This window comes from Lissotriton vulgaris, chromosome 4_1 (assembly GCF_964263255.1).
Source record: "Lissotriton vulgaris chromosome 4_1, aLisVul1.2, whole genome shotgun sequence".
Taxonomy (NCBI): Eukaryota; Metazoa; Chordata; class Amphibia; order Caudata; family Salamandridae; genus Lissotriton; species Lissotriton vulgaris.
In genome coordinates this window covers 508,754,895-508,770,278 of record NC_141691.1, presented here as the reverse complement: position 1 = coordinate 508,770,278, position 15,384 = coordinate 508,754,895, and the positions used below count along the sequence as shown (strand labels likewise).

The window sequence follows — 15,384 nt, the reverse complement described above, 5'->3', positions numbered from 1 at the left end:
GCTTATATCAAAAATTGTACTAAAACTGAGTCCGGACGCCGATCACCGACAATCTAGTCCCCTTTCTATGACAGTCATCCTGCGTATAATACAAATCCAGTTCTATAAGGAGTCAATTATTTAACAATTCTGGGCCAATATCATTAAGCGCTCTGATGACAAAAAACAAAAAATAAAAAGTTCTAGAAACCGCTATTATCGAAATTTCAAATAAAGAATAAAAAAATAGCAATTCTACATGATCAACACGAGACCCATAGTTGGTCTCGAACTCCCAACCTATCGCTTGGTAAACCGATACTCTCATATGGAGCTGAAGTCCAATTATATCTAAAAGACTACTCCATATAGCTAAATCCTAGTCGCTGCACAGAAAAACTCATAGCCATATTCCAAAAGGGACTGCTAGGGAGGGTATTAAATCAAAACAGCTTCTATAAGAAAAGAGTAAAAAGTAAAGGGAAAGTTATCTCAAAGAGAAATAATTTTTCATTAGTTAGGTCAGAAGGGAAGAAGAGGTGAAAAGAAGGAGAAGAACAGTTTAGATCATTCAACTAATTGTCTTAAATGAAATATCCAATACTATACATTGTCAATGAGACTCTAAGTGCAATCATTCTAATCTCTTAACTATGTAATTCCCAATGTTGTGTTTCTGCAGATACAGGAAGAAAGGCAGATTATATATTAATAAATCCAAACATGGGTTTGGGAAAATAAACATTTATCCATACAGTCTCTTGGTATATATATTATAATCAGATATATTAATGACCCAAGAAGTACTGTAATTCTGAATCCAAATTCAGACCCAATTCCACAGCCCTTAGTTTCATAATCCACATACACTCCCTACGTCTTAGTTGTAGGGTCCTGTTACCATCCCTCTTATCAGCTTTCATAATATCAATGGCATGATATCTAAATCTATGTATTTGTGAATCACCCTGAGTTTGTATAAGGTGTGCTGCAATCGGATATCTGGTGTCACCCTGTTTTAGAGCTCAAAAGTGCTCTGCCATTCTGTCTCGCAATCTTCTAATGGTGCTCCCTACATAAATTCTGGAACAGGAACATAAAATAATATAGACAACAAAAGTTGTGTCACAATTGATAAATGTGCTGATCTTGAAATTCCCCATGTTATTATAGTTAAATTCACTAATTCTCCTTACTGCCCAACTACACGAGCTGCAGTTACCACAACAGAAAAATCCATGAGGTTGTCGACTCAACCAATTAGTTTTGTCAGGTCTTTTTGGGTAACTAGGACTTATCATGTTAGACAATGTCGTACCTTTCCTGTAAGTTATACTAGGTCTCACATTCAGAATAGGAGCAATATCTACATCACTTCTCAGTAAATGCCAATATTTATTAAGTACCCCAAACAACCGATGACTACCTTCACCGAAATTAGTTACCAATCTTACAATCTTATTAGTTTCATCCTTGAGTTGAGAACTCGACTTCGGTTTCAAAGTGTCACTTTTGTGCAGTTTACTAGCCTGTATTTTTGCATCATTGATGACCTTTTCAGAATAGCCCCAGGCTTGAAATCTCATTGATATATCTAACAAATTATCTTCAAAATCCTTATCTTCAGAGCAATTCCTGCATGCTCTTAGCATTTCCCCATAGGGGATAGAATTAATTTGGCTCATGGGGTGACAACTTTTAGCATACAATAATGCATTGCAACTCGTGTTCTTCCGGTACATCCTACTACAGAGCCTGCCTTCTTTAATAAATAATTCAACATCAAGAAAGACAAGACATTTTTAACTAAATTCAGTAGTAAATTTCATATTCAACTGATTAGTATTTAAATAGTCAAAAAATCCCTGTAATTCCACAGTGGTGCCCCTTCAAATAAGGAGGCAATCATCGATGAAACGCCCCCAATAGTATAGGTGATCAATCCATCTACTTCCTTTAGGGCCCCAGATTCACTCCGCCTCAAACCACCCCATGAAGAGGTTGGCAAAAGACGGAGCGAATCAGGAACCCATAGCTGTACCAAGCTTCTGTTTGTACCATTTGTCGTTAAATAGGAAGTAGTTGTTCTCTAATTCCAGTCTGGTCATTTCCAGCAGCATTACTGTGTGATTGTACTGTTCAGCTGGTCGTTTATTAAGGAAACTCTCCAAGACGGTTAATCCTACATCATGCTCTATATTACTATATAAAGAGACTACATCCAGGGTAGCTAGGATCATGCCCGGTTCCCAAACTTGATCATTCATTAAGTTCAAAACATGTTTGGTATCTTCTATGTGTGAAGGCAAGTTCTACACGTAGGGTTGTAAATAAATATCAATATAGTGAGACATTTTCTCTGTTGGCCCATTAATTCCGGAGATGATAGGTCTCCCCGGTGGTTTGTGTCTATTTTTATGCACTTTGGGCAAACAGTATAAACACGGAGAGAGCGGAGATGTCACTTTCAAGTACATATACTCATCATGATCTAATAATAATTGATCATACCAGTTCTTAAGTTTATCATTGATCAAAGTTGTTATCTGTTGTAACAGATTCGCTGTCACCCTGTCATAATATTTATCATCATTCAATTGAGAAAGAACCTCCTGTTCATAATCCAATTTGTTCAGAATAACAATATTACCTCCCTTATCTGCCATTTTTATGACAATATCAGGGTTACCAGTAAGATCCCTCAATGCTTTTCGCTCTTTCATATTTAGGTTATTTCTTATTGGGAATCTAATATGATCTTTAATGTCTTTATCAATAAGTTTGTCAATATCCAAGTTAACTGCCTTGAAGAAGGCATCAAATACATTACCCGAGGATAATTGTGGGGTCCATCGTGACTTAGTTCTCAAGCCACTTGACTCAAAATATGTCTGATTAATCTCTAAATCTTAGAGTAATTTAGACATAGTCAAAGGGTCTTCTTCACTTTCGGTTAGTGACAACAACAGTTTGGTCTTCTGGACCTCTTGAATAGAGAGGTTACTTAGTTCAGGCCTAATAATAACAGGTCTGGGTAATTTAGGTTGATTTGCAAAATGTTTTTTATTTTTAGCATTCTGACAAAACTGTACAGATCAATTTTAGCCAAATTCCAATCCATTCTGGTGGTAGGGCAAAAACGTAAACCTTTCTTGAGTAAAGAAACCATATCTGAAGTCAATTCTAATGTGGAGAGATTGATAATTTCAATCTCATTATTATTGGCAATATTCCTGTTTAATTCTTCCAAGTCCGAGTCCTCATCCCCTGTCTTATTTTTGATTCCTCCTTTGCCTCTTGTTCCTGTCCTGGTCTTAAATTTCCTTTATCTCGGAATCTCACTCCGGCTTCTTGATTCCCAATCCTTATCCTTCGTACTTCCTGTAAAAAATTATTACCACTAGCTGTTGCACCTTGAACATCTACTAAGTCCTCATTTTCACTGTTAGAAACATTGTTAGATGAAGAATATGCATCACTAACACTCAAAGTCTCTCCCTTTTTCTTCAGTGGTTGATTCTTCTTCCTAAGGTAATCAAAACGGTGTGCAAATGTAAATATCCGCCCTGTAAGGTAATCATTTTCATCCGGTTTTAATTTCCTTGCCTTCCTTCTCTTAATATCCATTTGTAGAGCTGGGTCCATACCCAGGTGTGGTCTCTGAGGGTACTTTGGGGGTCCCTGTTTATTTCCAATGATTTTGGTTACATTTGAGATAGATCACTTGGTTTTTGTAATATCATGCCATATCCAGGTGTGAGATCCTATCAGGGGTTATTGGAGGTACATAAGTTATGTTCCTCCTTTTTATAATTTCAGAATACCCTTACTTTTACAGAGACAGAGACAGAGACAGTTTCTGGAATAGATTATTGAATTTCGTAGACTGTGACCAGAGTTACAGGTGAATATAGTTTTATGTTAGACCCATCTTACTGTTGCAGGAGGATGTGCACAATGGTGAGTTCAAGACCTTGGTGGTGTTCTTTACTATTTGGTCCGTTTCTCTTCCTTTCTACCGTACATCACAATGACTTTTGGTGTCCTTTGCTTAATATCTCCTTAACACTCTTAATAATTATACTTATCTTTAAAGGATATACTTAGGATTTACTTGTAAATAATGGTATTTGTGTATATAAATGATTGATATATACATTTTTGATGTTTGGGTTGCAGCCCTGAGTAAGTCATTTTCACACACTCCTGCTTGACGAAACAAGTGTTGGCTGCGTTGGCTGCATTTAGTTGTAGAAATTTCCATTCAAGAAGATTAAGAAGATCCATTTTGGAATATTGACTGCGTTTGAGTGCATAATTGACTAAAGGAGAATTTATTACGATATTGGACTACTGATATTCACTCTTTTTGGACGTGAGAAATGGACTACAATAATATGTGATCAACATATGTGACCAAAGGATTACAGACATTTTGGTTCATTAACTGTACTGCTTGATCTGATTGTGTTTACTACAGACTTGAGAATGTTTATACTTGTGACATCACTTCTAATTTATATTGATGTTGGGGTGCTCAGGGGGGATCCTCTCTTTTGTTCATATAAGGTCCATACCCAGGTGTGGTCTCTGAGGGTTGTCTGGTAACCACCCTTTTTCTCCCTTTGTAGCGCCTTCTCATATTTTGTTGGTTTAATTACTCTTATCCCTTTACTAGTGTTGAGCGTCCTTTCTATACCTGGTTACCAGGGAGTTGTTAATCGGTTTGCAATGCTATTTATTTGAGTGGCACAACATGTGCTGCAGGCCAACTAGTAGCATTTAATTCACAAACTGTGAGTACATGTAGCACCACTTTTCTATGGGTGTATGAGTAAGTAAAATATGCCAAATTGGGCCAACCGAATGTTACCATGTTTTACTGTGCTGTGGTAAAGTGCAGAATCCTATGGTTAACAAAAACAAGATCAGAAAAACTTGAAAGAGTAAGGCAAAAGTTTTGGGGGAAGCCCACCCTAAGGCTGACAGTTCTAACAAGGGGTATCAAAACAGTAAAAAAAACCTTAATAAACAAAATTACACCAAAGCAACAAAAATTAAATAAAGGGAATAAGAGGTATTATTTTTTAAAGATTTAAGTAAAGAAATATCCAAGAAAGTCAATGGTCAATGTAGACCAGGACCAAGGTGCAATCCAGGCTGACTGCAATGAAGCTCGAGTGGAAACACCAAGTGTATTAGTGCGATTGAAAGTTTATAAGTCAAAAAAGTTTTAAAAGTTTTCTGAGGTTCACTGGTCAGAAGGAAAGTTTCAATAGTCTCAAATCTTTATTCCGGTGTCCAACCAACCACTTGCGGGTTGTTCTAATGCCCGAGGATCCAAGGGAAGACTATTAGAAACTCACACTGTGCCAGGCAAAAGCCAACAGTGTCCAGTCTAGGTCCAATGGCTACTGGTCAGCTGGACACTTAAAGAGAAATAATAATTTGAATTTGTAAAGTGCAAACATATCACCCCTTTTTCCTTTTCAAGGTGCTGGGGGCCGTCTGGGAGATTAAGTGAGCTATTGCCCAGAGTCACATGGTGCTGAGCTGAGCTGAGGTTCTTGTGGTGAAAGGGATCGAACAGCAGGCCCCCCACACTGGAGTCAGCTGCTCTGGCCACTGCACCACATCTCTCCTTTCTCTTAAAGCTTCCTGCCTCCCTTAGTCAGAAAGGAGGTCTGACCCTTGGAGTACATCTTCTTTGCCCTGGGTACCAAGGGGAACAGTTCCAGTTCTTCACAGCTTCTCACATGTCCAGGACAACAGGTCCAGTCCTCTTCTGTTCTTCTGCAGATCCAGAATGTGCTCTGATTGGGTGCCTTGGGGTGTCATATTTATGCCTGGCACTAGTTAGTGGGAGGGGGACCTCCATGACACTCCATAACCAATGTAGTAAAAGATCCCAATGGCAAACCTATTCACTTTTCAGTAGTTCCTTTACTGCAGACTGGCCCAAAATGCCATGTGCCAGAGCATTTTCAAGATGGTGAAAGTCTTATGCCGCACTAAACTTAGGCCCTGGTGGCAGGGTGTGTGTATGGGAGTGTCTTGGGATATTCACTAGTATCCTCCCTCATCTAATGCTAAAATCCAATTTGAAGCAGGCCTTGTACCCACAGCAAACCAGGAGACTGAAGTCTGGTAGAACAAATACAGGGTCCTTCAACAAACCAGACAGGGGATGCACAAGAATTCTCATGGCATTCTATGCCCTCCCTTCCTTGTATGCCACTGTTACTTTTGGCTCAACAGATCTGTTAGAAAGCATTTGACATTGTGGAAGGCCCCCGCGCTTCTGCTGGGCTCAAATAAATCATTCCTGCCCATTGAGGTCAATCACCTATTGTGTAACTCCTGGGAGAGATATCACAACTCATTTACATCCACTCAGGTTAACGACATGCTGGGAGAAGCAAACTAGTTTCCAGGAAATGTAGGCAGGGAAGGGGTAACTTTTTAAAAGTTTATTTTCCTTAATATTTATTATACATTTGACTCCACCACTGATTTAGATTTTTATTAACAATTAAATAGGCTATTTATTTCTAGTTTGTCCCATTCCTGGGATACAGTATTAGAATTTTAATATGTACTCTTATTTTGTACATAGAACAGCTAGACCTGCAACGGTGAAAAATGTTTTTAGGGCATTGTCATTGTAAGTACAAAGTTGCATTCATTTTCTGCATCTCCCGCTTTACAACTTGTACATACCCTGCAAGCTTCCTTGTGTGCTACAAGGCCTACATAGGGTTGACTTACTAATATTTAAATGGGAGGTTTTAACAGTTAAAATTGGTTATTTTAAGAGGTCACACTGCAGAATAAAACTGCAGAAGCCAGGCTACAAGGAAAGGACTCAAGGCATTTTTACCTAGTCACACTACTGGATTCAACAATAAGTGCTGCTGTTTAGAGGTGACGTTTACCTTTTCATACAATGGGTCTAGTTTTTACATCATATACCATGGCCTTACATCACAGTTAAACATGCCTATCTGGGCTTACCCATTTTTTACATGTTTTAAGGGTAAGCGCACATTCACTGGGGACTGGGCAGAGGAGCCCCAGTGTGCAGTATAAAAACTGGCAATCACATTCAGCAAAGACATTAGGGTGACCACACAATAAAGGCCATTTTCTCATAGTGGAGCAGTTACTTCTCCAACGTCAGTGTGCCAGCTGTTCTTTCCCCTTTGGAACAGTCATGCATCCACTCCTCAGTCCTCCTGATTAAACAGTCTATTGCTGGTCCAGTCCTCCCTCCCAACTCATACACGCTCAATTCTTAGTGCTGGTGTAAGACAGTCCTATGCTCAGGTTGGTAAAAATAAAAGTTTTATTTGCAGAGTACATCATGGTGCTTGGGTATACTAGAGAACAACAGCCGGAAAGCAGCTCTGACACGACATCCCCAATATGTATCCTTTTTCTTGTACCTATTAAAAAGATCATTCTGCTCCGACCCCCTGCGACGTGTAAGTATCCATGCTGTTCTTTGACCAGGTGTAAAAAGTGGGAAAGCAAGCTTTAATCTGTCATTAATTTGAGTATTGTTTGAATGGAGTTCTAGAGAAGACCTTGTAGCGACAGTATAATTTGCCCTATTTTGATTAGTGATGAGTAGCTCCCCGCCCTGACCCAGAAGCTGGTATCATAGCACGAGACTGCCAGATCGCTCTTTGCCTGTTACCAATATCGCTTAGCTCGCATTACTTGGGTTCAATTGTGTGCATTATCGTAGCCCTATACTGCAGTAGAATTGTATCACAGAGCTTAACTCGCATTACTTGTGTTTTATTGTGGGCATTATCGTAGCGCCATAGTGCAATAGAATTGTATCACAGCGCTATTCTGCTAAAGTGCGCAATTATCACCTATCGATTTGCTGCCTTGACTGAATAATCATTTTGTGCCCGATTGTGCTTGTGCATTTCCACTGCCATTGTGCCCCAATCTCGTCGTGTTAGATGTGGCTCGCAGCCATCTTGTAGTTTGTTGTTGTGACTCCCAGCCCAGCTCTCTCCGCCCCGCTCCCAGCTGCTCCTCCCTCGCGCCTCCCCACTCCACCATCCACATATGACAGTTGCCTTTGCGCGCAGCGTTCACGCGCAGCGATCGCTCCCCAGTCGCGCCGAAGGTGCGCCAAAGGTAAGCCCGTCTACGCCCATCCGTGCCTGAACCGCGCCCAGCACCAGTCCCCCTGGTGTCTGCAAACCGCACTCCTCCCGCATTACGTTTGACGCCGCCTCCCTCCTAGCCCTTAACCCCGGATGCACACCTCAATGCTACGAAGCTGCCCCGGGACGTACCCATGGTCCCTTCGCATGCCACTCCTGCAAATTTTCCAGCATCAAATCCCATACCACATCCACTAACCCCAAACACAGCTCCGACCCTAACCACCTGAAATGCATCCTGCTGAACGCCTGCTCAGTCCACAGACACGCCACCGAAATCTGGGATCTACTCGACACTACATCACCGGACGTCGCCTTCCTCACTGAAACATGGATGAATGCATCATCAGCACCCGACATCGCCATAGCCATCCCGGACAATTACAAGATTATCCGAAAAGACCGCACCATCCAAACAGGAGGAGGCATCGCCATCGTCCATAAGAAGACCATCAAAATCACGACCAGCTCCGACGTACACCTCACAACCGCCGAACACCTCCATTTCCAGATCCACTCAGACCCTAGGACCACACTTAGAGGCACCCTCATCTACAGACCACCAGGAACCCGCACAAAATTTAACGAAGACATCACCGACTTCATCAGCCCACATGCCCTCACCTTCGAAAACTATATTCTACGAGGAGACCTCAACTTCCACCTGGAAAAGAAAAACGACTGCAACACCACCACCCTTCTGGACAACCTAGCCAATCTTGGTCTCAAACAACTTGTTGACAGCCCCACCCATATAGCCGGACACACGCTCGACCCTATCTTCACCTCCAGTAAGCACATCTCCTTCGATCACACCACAGCTCTCCACTGGACGGACCACAGTTGCGTTCACTTCAGCTACAAAACCACCTCAACCCACAACCTATTCGCCGAAGAAAATGGAACAAAATAACCACCAAACAACTCCTCACATCGCTCAACCTTAACCCACCCACCCCCTCATCGGACCCAAACCAAGCTGCCATCAAATTCAAACAATGGATCACGCTCAGCGCTGACGAATTAGCACCCTTGAAAAACCATCACACCACACAAGACAGCAAAAAGGCCCCTTGGTTCAACGATGACCTTAAGAAATCCAAGAAGCTATGCCGCACTCTCGAGAAAACATGGAGAAAAAACCCAACCACCGACAATATGACCACCTTCAAGGCAGCCACCCGCAAACACCACCAGTTGATTCGATCCACCAAGAAATCAGCACTCAAGAATCGACTCGACAACAATGCCCACAACAGCAAGGAACTATTCAACATCGTCAAAGAATTCACCAACCCCACCGCAGCCTCAAACGACATCACTCCTTCCCAAGACCTCTGTGATTCGTTATCCTCCTTCTTCTACAACAAAATTGCCGACATACATAACAGCTTCGGAAACAGTCCCAACGAACAATCCTCTCCACCCCCTCAGAATCTAAACCGCCCACCAACAACCTCAACGCCTGGAACCCAATCACCACTTAAGACACCATCCGTCTAATGAATTCCATCCACTCTGGCTCGCCAACCGACCCATGTCCCCACCACATCTTCAACAAAGCAGACTCCATCATCGCACCCCATCTCCGTGATGTCATCAACTGCTCTTTCAACTCTGCTACCTTCCCAGAAAGCTGGAAACATGCAGAAGTCAGCGCCCTCCTGAAGAAACCCACAGCAGACCCCTCTGAACTTAGAAACTACCGCCCCATCTCCCTCCTCCCATTCCCGGCCAAAGTCATCGAGAAAGCCGTCAACAGCCAACTCGCCGCCTTCCTTGAATCCAACAACTCCCTCGATCCCTCACAGTCCGGCTTTCGAGCCAAACACAGCACCGAAACCGCCCTCATCGCAGCAACAGACGACATCCGAACACTACTGGACAACGGAGAAACAGTGGCCCTCATACTACTCGACCTCTCCGCCGCCTTCGACACCGTCTGTCACAGCACCCTCATACAACGCCTCAGCAACATCGGCATAAAAGGAAAAGCCCTGGACTGGATCATCTCGTTCCTTGCTAGAAGAACCCAGAGAGTCCGACTTCCCCCATTCAAATCAGAGGCCACCGAAGTCATCTGCGGAGTACCACAAGGATCATCACTCAGTCCCACCCTCTTCAACGTTTACATGAGTCCACTCGCTTCCATCGCGCGTCAACACAACCTTAACATCATCTCCTACGCTGACGACACTCAGCTGATCCTTTCCCTCACCAAAGACCCCAACACCGCCAAAACCAACCTTCACGAAGGCATGAAAGAAGTAGCCACATGGATGAAAAACAGCCGCCTAAAACTTAACTCTGACAAAACGGAAGAGCTCATCCTGGGATCATCCCCCTCTGCCTGGGACGACTCTTGGTGGCCTTCGGATCTGGGCTCTGCACCCATACCCACAGACCACGCACGTAACCTAGGCTTTCTCCTAGACTCCTCCCTCTCGATGACAAAACAAGTCAACGCCGTCTCATCCTCCTGCTTCAACGTACTTCGTATGCTCAAAAAAATCTTCTGTTGGATCCCCACCGAGACAAGAAAGACCGTCACCCACGCACTGGTTACGAGTCGACTAGACTACGGAAACACCCTCTACGCCAGAATCACAGCCAAATTACAGAAAAAACTCCAACGCATCCAGAACGCATTGGCGAGACTCATTTTGGATATTCCTCGCCAAGATCACATTACCAGCCACCTGAAAGAGCTCCACTGGCTCCCCGTCAACAGGAGAATAACATTCCGTCTCCTCACCCACGCGCACAAGGCCCTCTACGAACTCGGGCCCGAATGCCTCAACACTCGACTTTCCTTCTACACACCCTCCCGCCAACTAAGATCCTCCAATCAAGGCCTCACTACAGTTCCGCGTATCCAAAGATCCACCATGGGAGGTAGATCCTTCTCCTACTGGAACCTGGAACGCACTCCCCACTCACCTCCGCCTTACACAGAACCACATCTCCTTCAGAAAAGAACTTAAAACCTGGCTATTTGATAAATAATGAACCCCCTCCCCAAGTGCCTTGAGACCCTCTGGGTGAGTAGTGCGCTATATAAATCCTTGAACTTGAACTAGTAGTCCACTGCCATCTCAGTATTTGCCTCTTTTCGGGCCTAGAGGCCTAAACTAGAGAGCAGCCATCTTTGTCTTGCCTCTGCTGACTGAGGCGCTTGCAGGGTAAAGGTATTGTTTATAGTTAAGCCTGTTGTGCGCTAGAGAAAAGCCAGTGAAGACTGGTTCTTATAGAAGAAATGTGTTTGTCTCTTGGGGTCTAGACGTAACATGCAGATGGCCACTGCGGTTGCGCGGAGAGCCTTGGAGCTGGCACAAGAATTCGGTGGGAGGTAGTTTCTGTTGGAAATTTCCATGAGTAGAGAGCACTCTATATTATCTAAGTGCAGAGAGACAGAGCAGTCAGATGGATCTTGGAATGGTTGAAGTCAGATGGTTTTTGGAGCTGAAGAGAGCATTCAGAGATGATCTTTGGAGTTGGAACTGTCAGCTGGAGCTGCCAGTTTGTCAGAATGTATTGAAGCAGTTGCCAGTCAGATGGAAGAGTTGGAGCTGCCAGTTGGAACTTTTGGAGCAGTTGAACCAGTGGAGTGAACTTAGCATGTTGGTGATGGTGCAGGAGAGAGAGAGTCCTGATTCCACCAGAGAGAGAGGAACAGACAGCAGATGTTGGTCTGTTGGTGGTGGTGCCATGGTGATGGAGAGAGTCCTAATTCCACCAGAGAGGGACAGAGAGATAGACTCTTCTTAATAGGGTGAGGTGTTCTTAAAATGTTCCTATCATATAATCATTCATTCCTCTTTGCTTCCTAGGTTATGTTTAGGTCTCCACTTACATTAATAATTTCCTACTGTGTTGCTTATATGCATATATCATTGTTATAATGTTTTCTTTGTTCTGTCATTCTATTCTAATGTTAAATAAAGGGACCCCAGTTGCATATTTGAGTGTTCTTTTTATGGCAGGATTAACCTTTCTTTTTAACCAGGTGCTGTCGTATAGAAGGATGGGTGATTCCCTTCTTACAGGTAACTGAGAAATGGAAGACAGGGTGGTTTTGACAGGAAATAACTCCCAAATGAGATAATTAGATAGCTCTTATGTGTACATCTAAATTATGAGTAGTAAGTACCGTCAGTACACGTTAGGTGCACCACTGGACCCCCATAGAATAACCCGCTGGGAGACAACAGGTATACCGTCCGGAAGTGTAGATAATATTGGCCTTAAGAGTTAGGGATACAGTACTATAAAGATAAAAGTCGGGTGACTATAAAGATAAAAGTCGGGTGACTATAAAGATAAAGTCTTACGGGACTATAAATATAGCGTAAAGTGAGGTAACTATTGGAGAAGATATGGAATTCCTTAGATGTTAGTAGTATGTTAGACTACATAGGCTTGTATTCAGCTTCTTTTCACTTTCTTAGGTTAGTATTCTAGATATCTTGTAAATAGTGGCCTGAGAAGCGTGTTGTTACGTGACGGCTGAGTTAGCCACGGTTGGTGAGCTGCCTGTCCTAAAAATCCGGTTGTTACAGACCTGTACACAGACCATGACTATTTTCTTTTCCAGCTGTAAATGTGCACTGCTTGGATCAATTTCCAGGGCAAACACTAGCCTCTACTTGCCCTGCTGTTAATGTGTGAAAGGAAACCCGGTGTTTCTTCTTATATTGTGTAAATGGAGTAACGGGGAACATCTGTACAAGGACCATGTCTGATTCCTTTTCTGAATGTGGAAGTATGAAACAAATCTCTTTCCATTCCCTTGATAGGCTCTTTGCACTGGCGTTGTCTTTGCAACAAAAATGTGATGGGGGATAATTACTATCCACATAGACAATCCTCCAGTCCCCACAGAACCAAGCCCTCATCCTTATCATTAACACCGCACATGTACATATTATTTATTTATTAAAAATAGAGGAGGCTCTATTCAATCTTAAATTAATGTATTCGTTTCATCAATACGTCATTTGCTGCCAAACAAGGAGCACTCTGAAATGTCACTGTCAATGAGGATCATGTTGAAAAAAATATATTGTTGAATGTATTTGATGCTACGACCTTCAGGTGAACCTTTGGATCTCATTTTGAATCTGAAGACAGTGGCATCCTTCAACAAACGTCTCAAGACGACCCGGAGGATGGAATGATGGCAATAGTGTCCTTTTGAAATGTTAAAATAATTCTGATATTTAACAAATATACATTGTCGCTTTGCTTGATCCATAGAATTAATTTGAAATGCCCAACTAAATATGGATATGCACAGGTGAATAATGCATTTGCATTTAATTTCAGGCACTGTACTATAGGAATCTTAAATGTATATATAGATGAATGAGTTAATGAATGAACGTGTGAATGATGTTGACAATGCACTTATGAAAATGTGTTTCTATTTTGGTTGCATAAAACCTTTTATTCCATTACGTATTTCGAAAGCTTTTTTAAACATGTCACCAGCCTTGTTTGTTTTTACTAGCACTCAGTGTTCGAGAATAGAATTTGTAGGCATGTACTGTCCTATGTTTGCAGATTGTCGTCGTAATGCAGTGACAATGATGCTGTAAAAGCACACAAAAAAGAGAGACAAAATGCAGCTGCTCATGAATGGACACTATTGTAATGACTAAATGAATGAACGAATGGGATAAATATACTTTTCTACAAATCCCAGTAGAAGCTTATGAATCCAGAGCAATTAAATGTGCTCCTCAAGATAAGAGACTGAATAATCTGTAAAGTTAATCACCTGCCAGCAACACGCTGGAGTGCACCGGCATCATCACACTTTCACTCTCAAATTTCAATAAATGTAGAAATTACCCACTAGAGTGTTCTCTGAAACTTTTCATGAAGGTTAATTTTGTAGAGGCTCACTCTGCTGAATGTTTAATTTTTAAGAAAAGTCATTATGCTAAAATGCTAGAAAACACATTAAAAAAAACCTTCATAGGCAAAACCAATTGAAGTAACAAAATAAAGAAATTAATTTCAGAAAGAAAATTTGCATCTGAAGTCAATGTTTTTTTTTCTATGGCGCTTGTTAAGAACAAATTTAAATAAAAACAACACCACAATAAAATCTAATTTGAGGGTGCAAGCAAAAACTGCTGCAAATCTAGTCCAAATTAGCAATACTTTCGAAGCATAATCACAAAGCTAACCGTTCCTGATAAAGTTGTACAAAGTTGAGATGTGTGCAATTCTTCTTTTTATGGCAATGAATATAAATACCGCGACATGGAAAAAAATGTCAAATATAAAGAAACGTACTGCCAATATCCGGTCTTAACTTGTTGTCGTAGTTTTTGAGAAGCGAGTTCAGGATCTGAGTGGCATCTGTCTCATGTGTGGCTTTTGGTGCCAGGACCCAAGTTTTATTGACACTGACGTAATCGTCGTCATATTCTTCCGTGCTTTCTGTGCTGGAAAAAAAAGATGGGAAACGTTAATGAGTATTCATATGTATTGCAAATACATACCATTCCCTTTAAGTCTGAATGCTCACTCTAATAGTTTGTAGAGAATACTGAGTCCTGTCACTATAAAGAAATAATAAAAAAAAGTTCCTGTCTACATCCAGGGAACCTGCAGCTAAATAATGGAATGAAAATGTTACAGGAAGCATAATAACCGCTCATTATGGACGACATCCTTACACATTTGCTTGTGTCCCTTGCGGGCATCTTTGAATATGAAAGCTGAGAGCAGTACATTTTCTGGCTGGTGCTAATTAACATCGAGGTGCTCTAAATGACATGTTTTAGTGCAAACTATTATTTTTCCTTATTTTTTGCTGCAGTTTGATCGGTTTTGAGAAAGCAACAGTCGATGATTGCATCTTGTGCAGAAAAAAAATATGAACCTTGAGTATTTTTTCTGCCATAAAAAAAACGTACTGTTGCAAACAAAGGCGGATAGTCTCAAGAACGTGTGATAATGACCACAAAATTAGCTTAATGCAACTCTTCCCATCGCAGGAAAATAACGCGGTGTTAACGTTTTAATCTCAACATGGCGGTACTATGCGATAGTCTCACGATAACGCGCCAAATGTCCGCAATAAAGTCAATGCGACACCGCAAAAATGCGAAACATGAACGCAAAATAATGTTACGATGAGTCCATTCGGGATACAAAAATCTAAGAAAACCATCTACAGGCCTGCAAGTCCCACGCATCAAGCAGG

At 41.8% G+C, this 15,384-nt stretch overlaps 1 protein-coding gene across 1 annotated transcript in view; it reads right to left on the bottom strand.

Moving 5' to 3' along the window:
• Positions 1 to 15,384, bottom strand: part of LOC147718909 (gamma-aminobutyric acid receptor subunit gamma-4-like) — a 2,086,028-nt gene that overhangs the window by 1,633,760 nt on the left and 436,884 nt on the right. Inside the window, exon 2 of the mRNA XM_086966801.1 lies at positions 14,469 to 14,620. Coding sequence (XP_086822927.1) covers positions 14,469 to 14,620 — 152 coding nt within the window. The remainder of the gene's footprint in view (positions 1 to 14,468; positions 14,621 to 15,384) is intronic.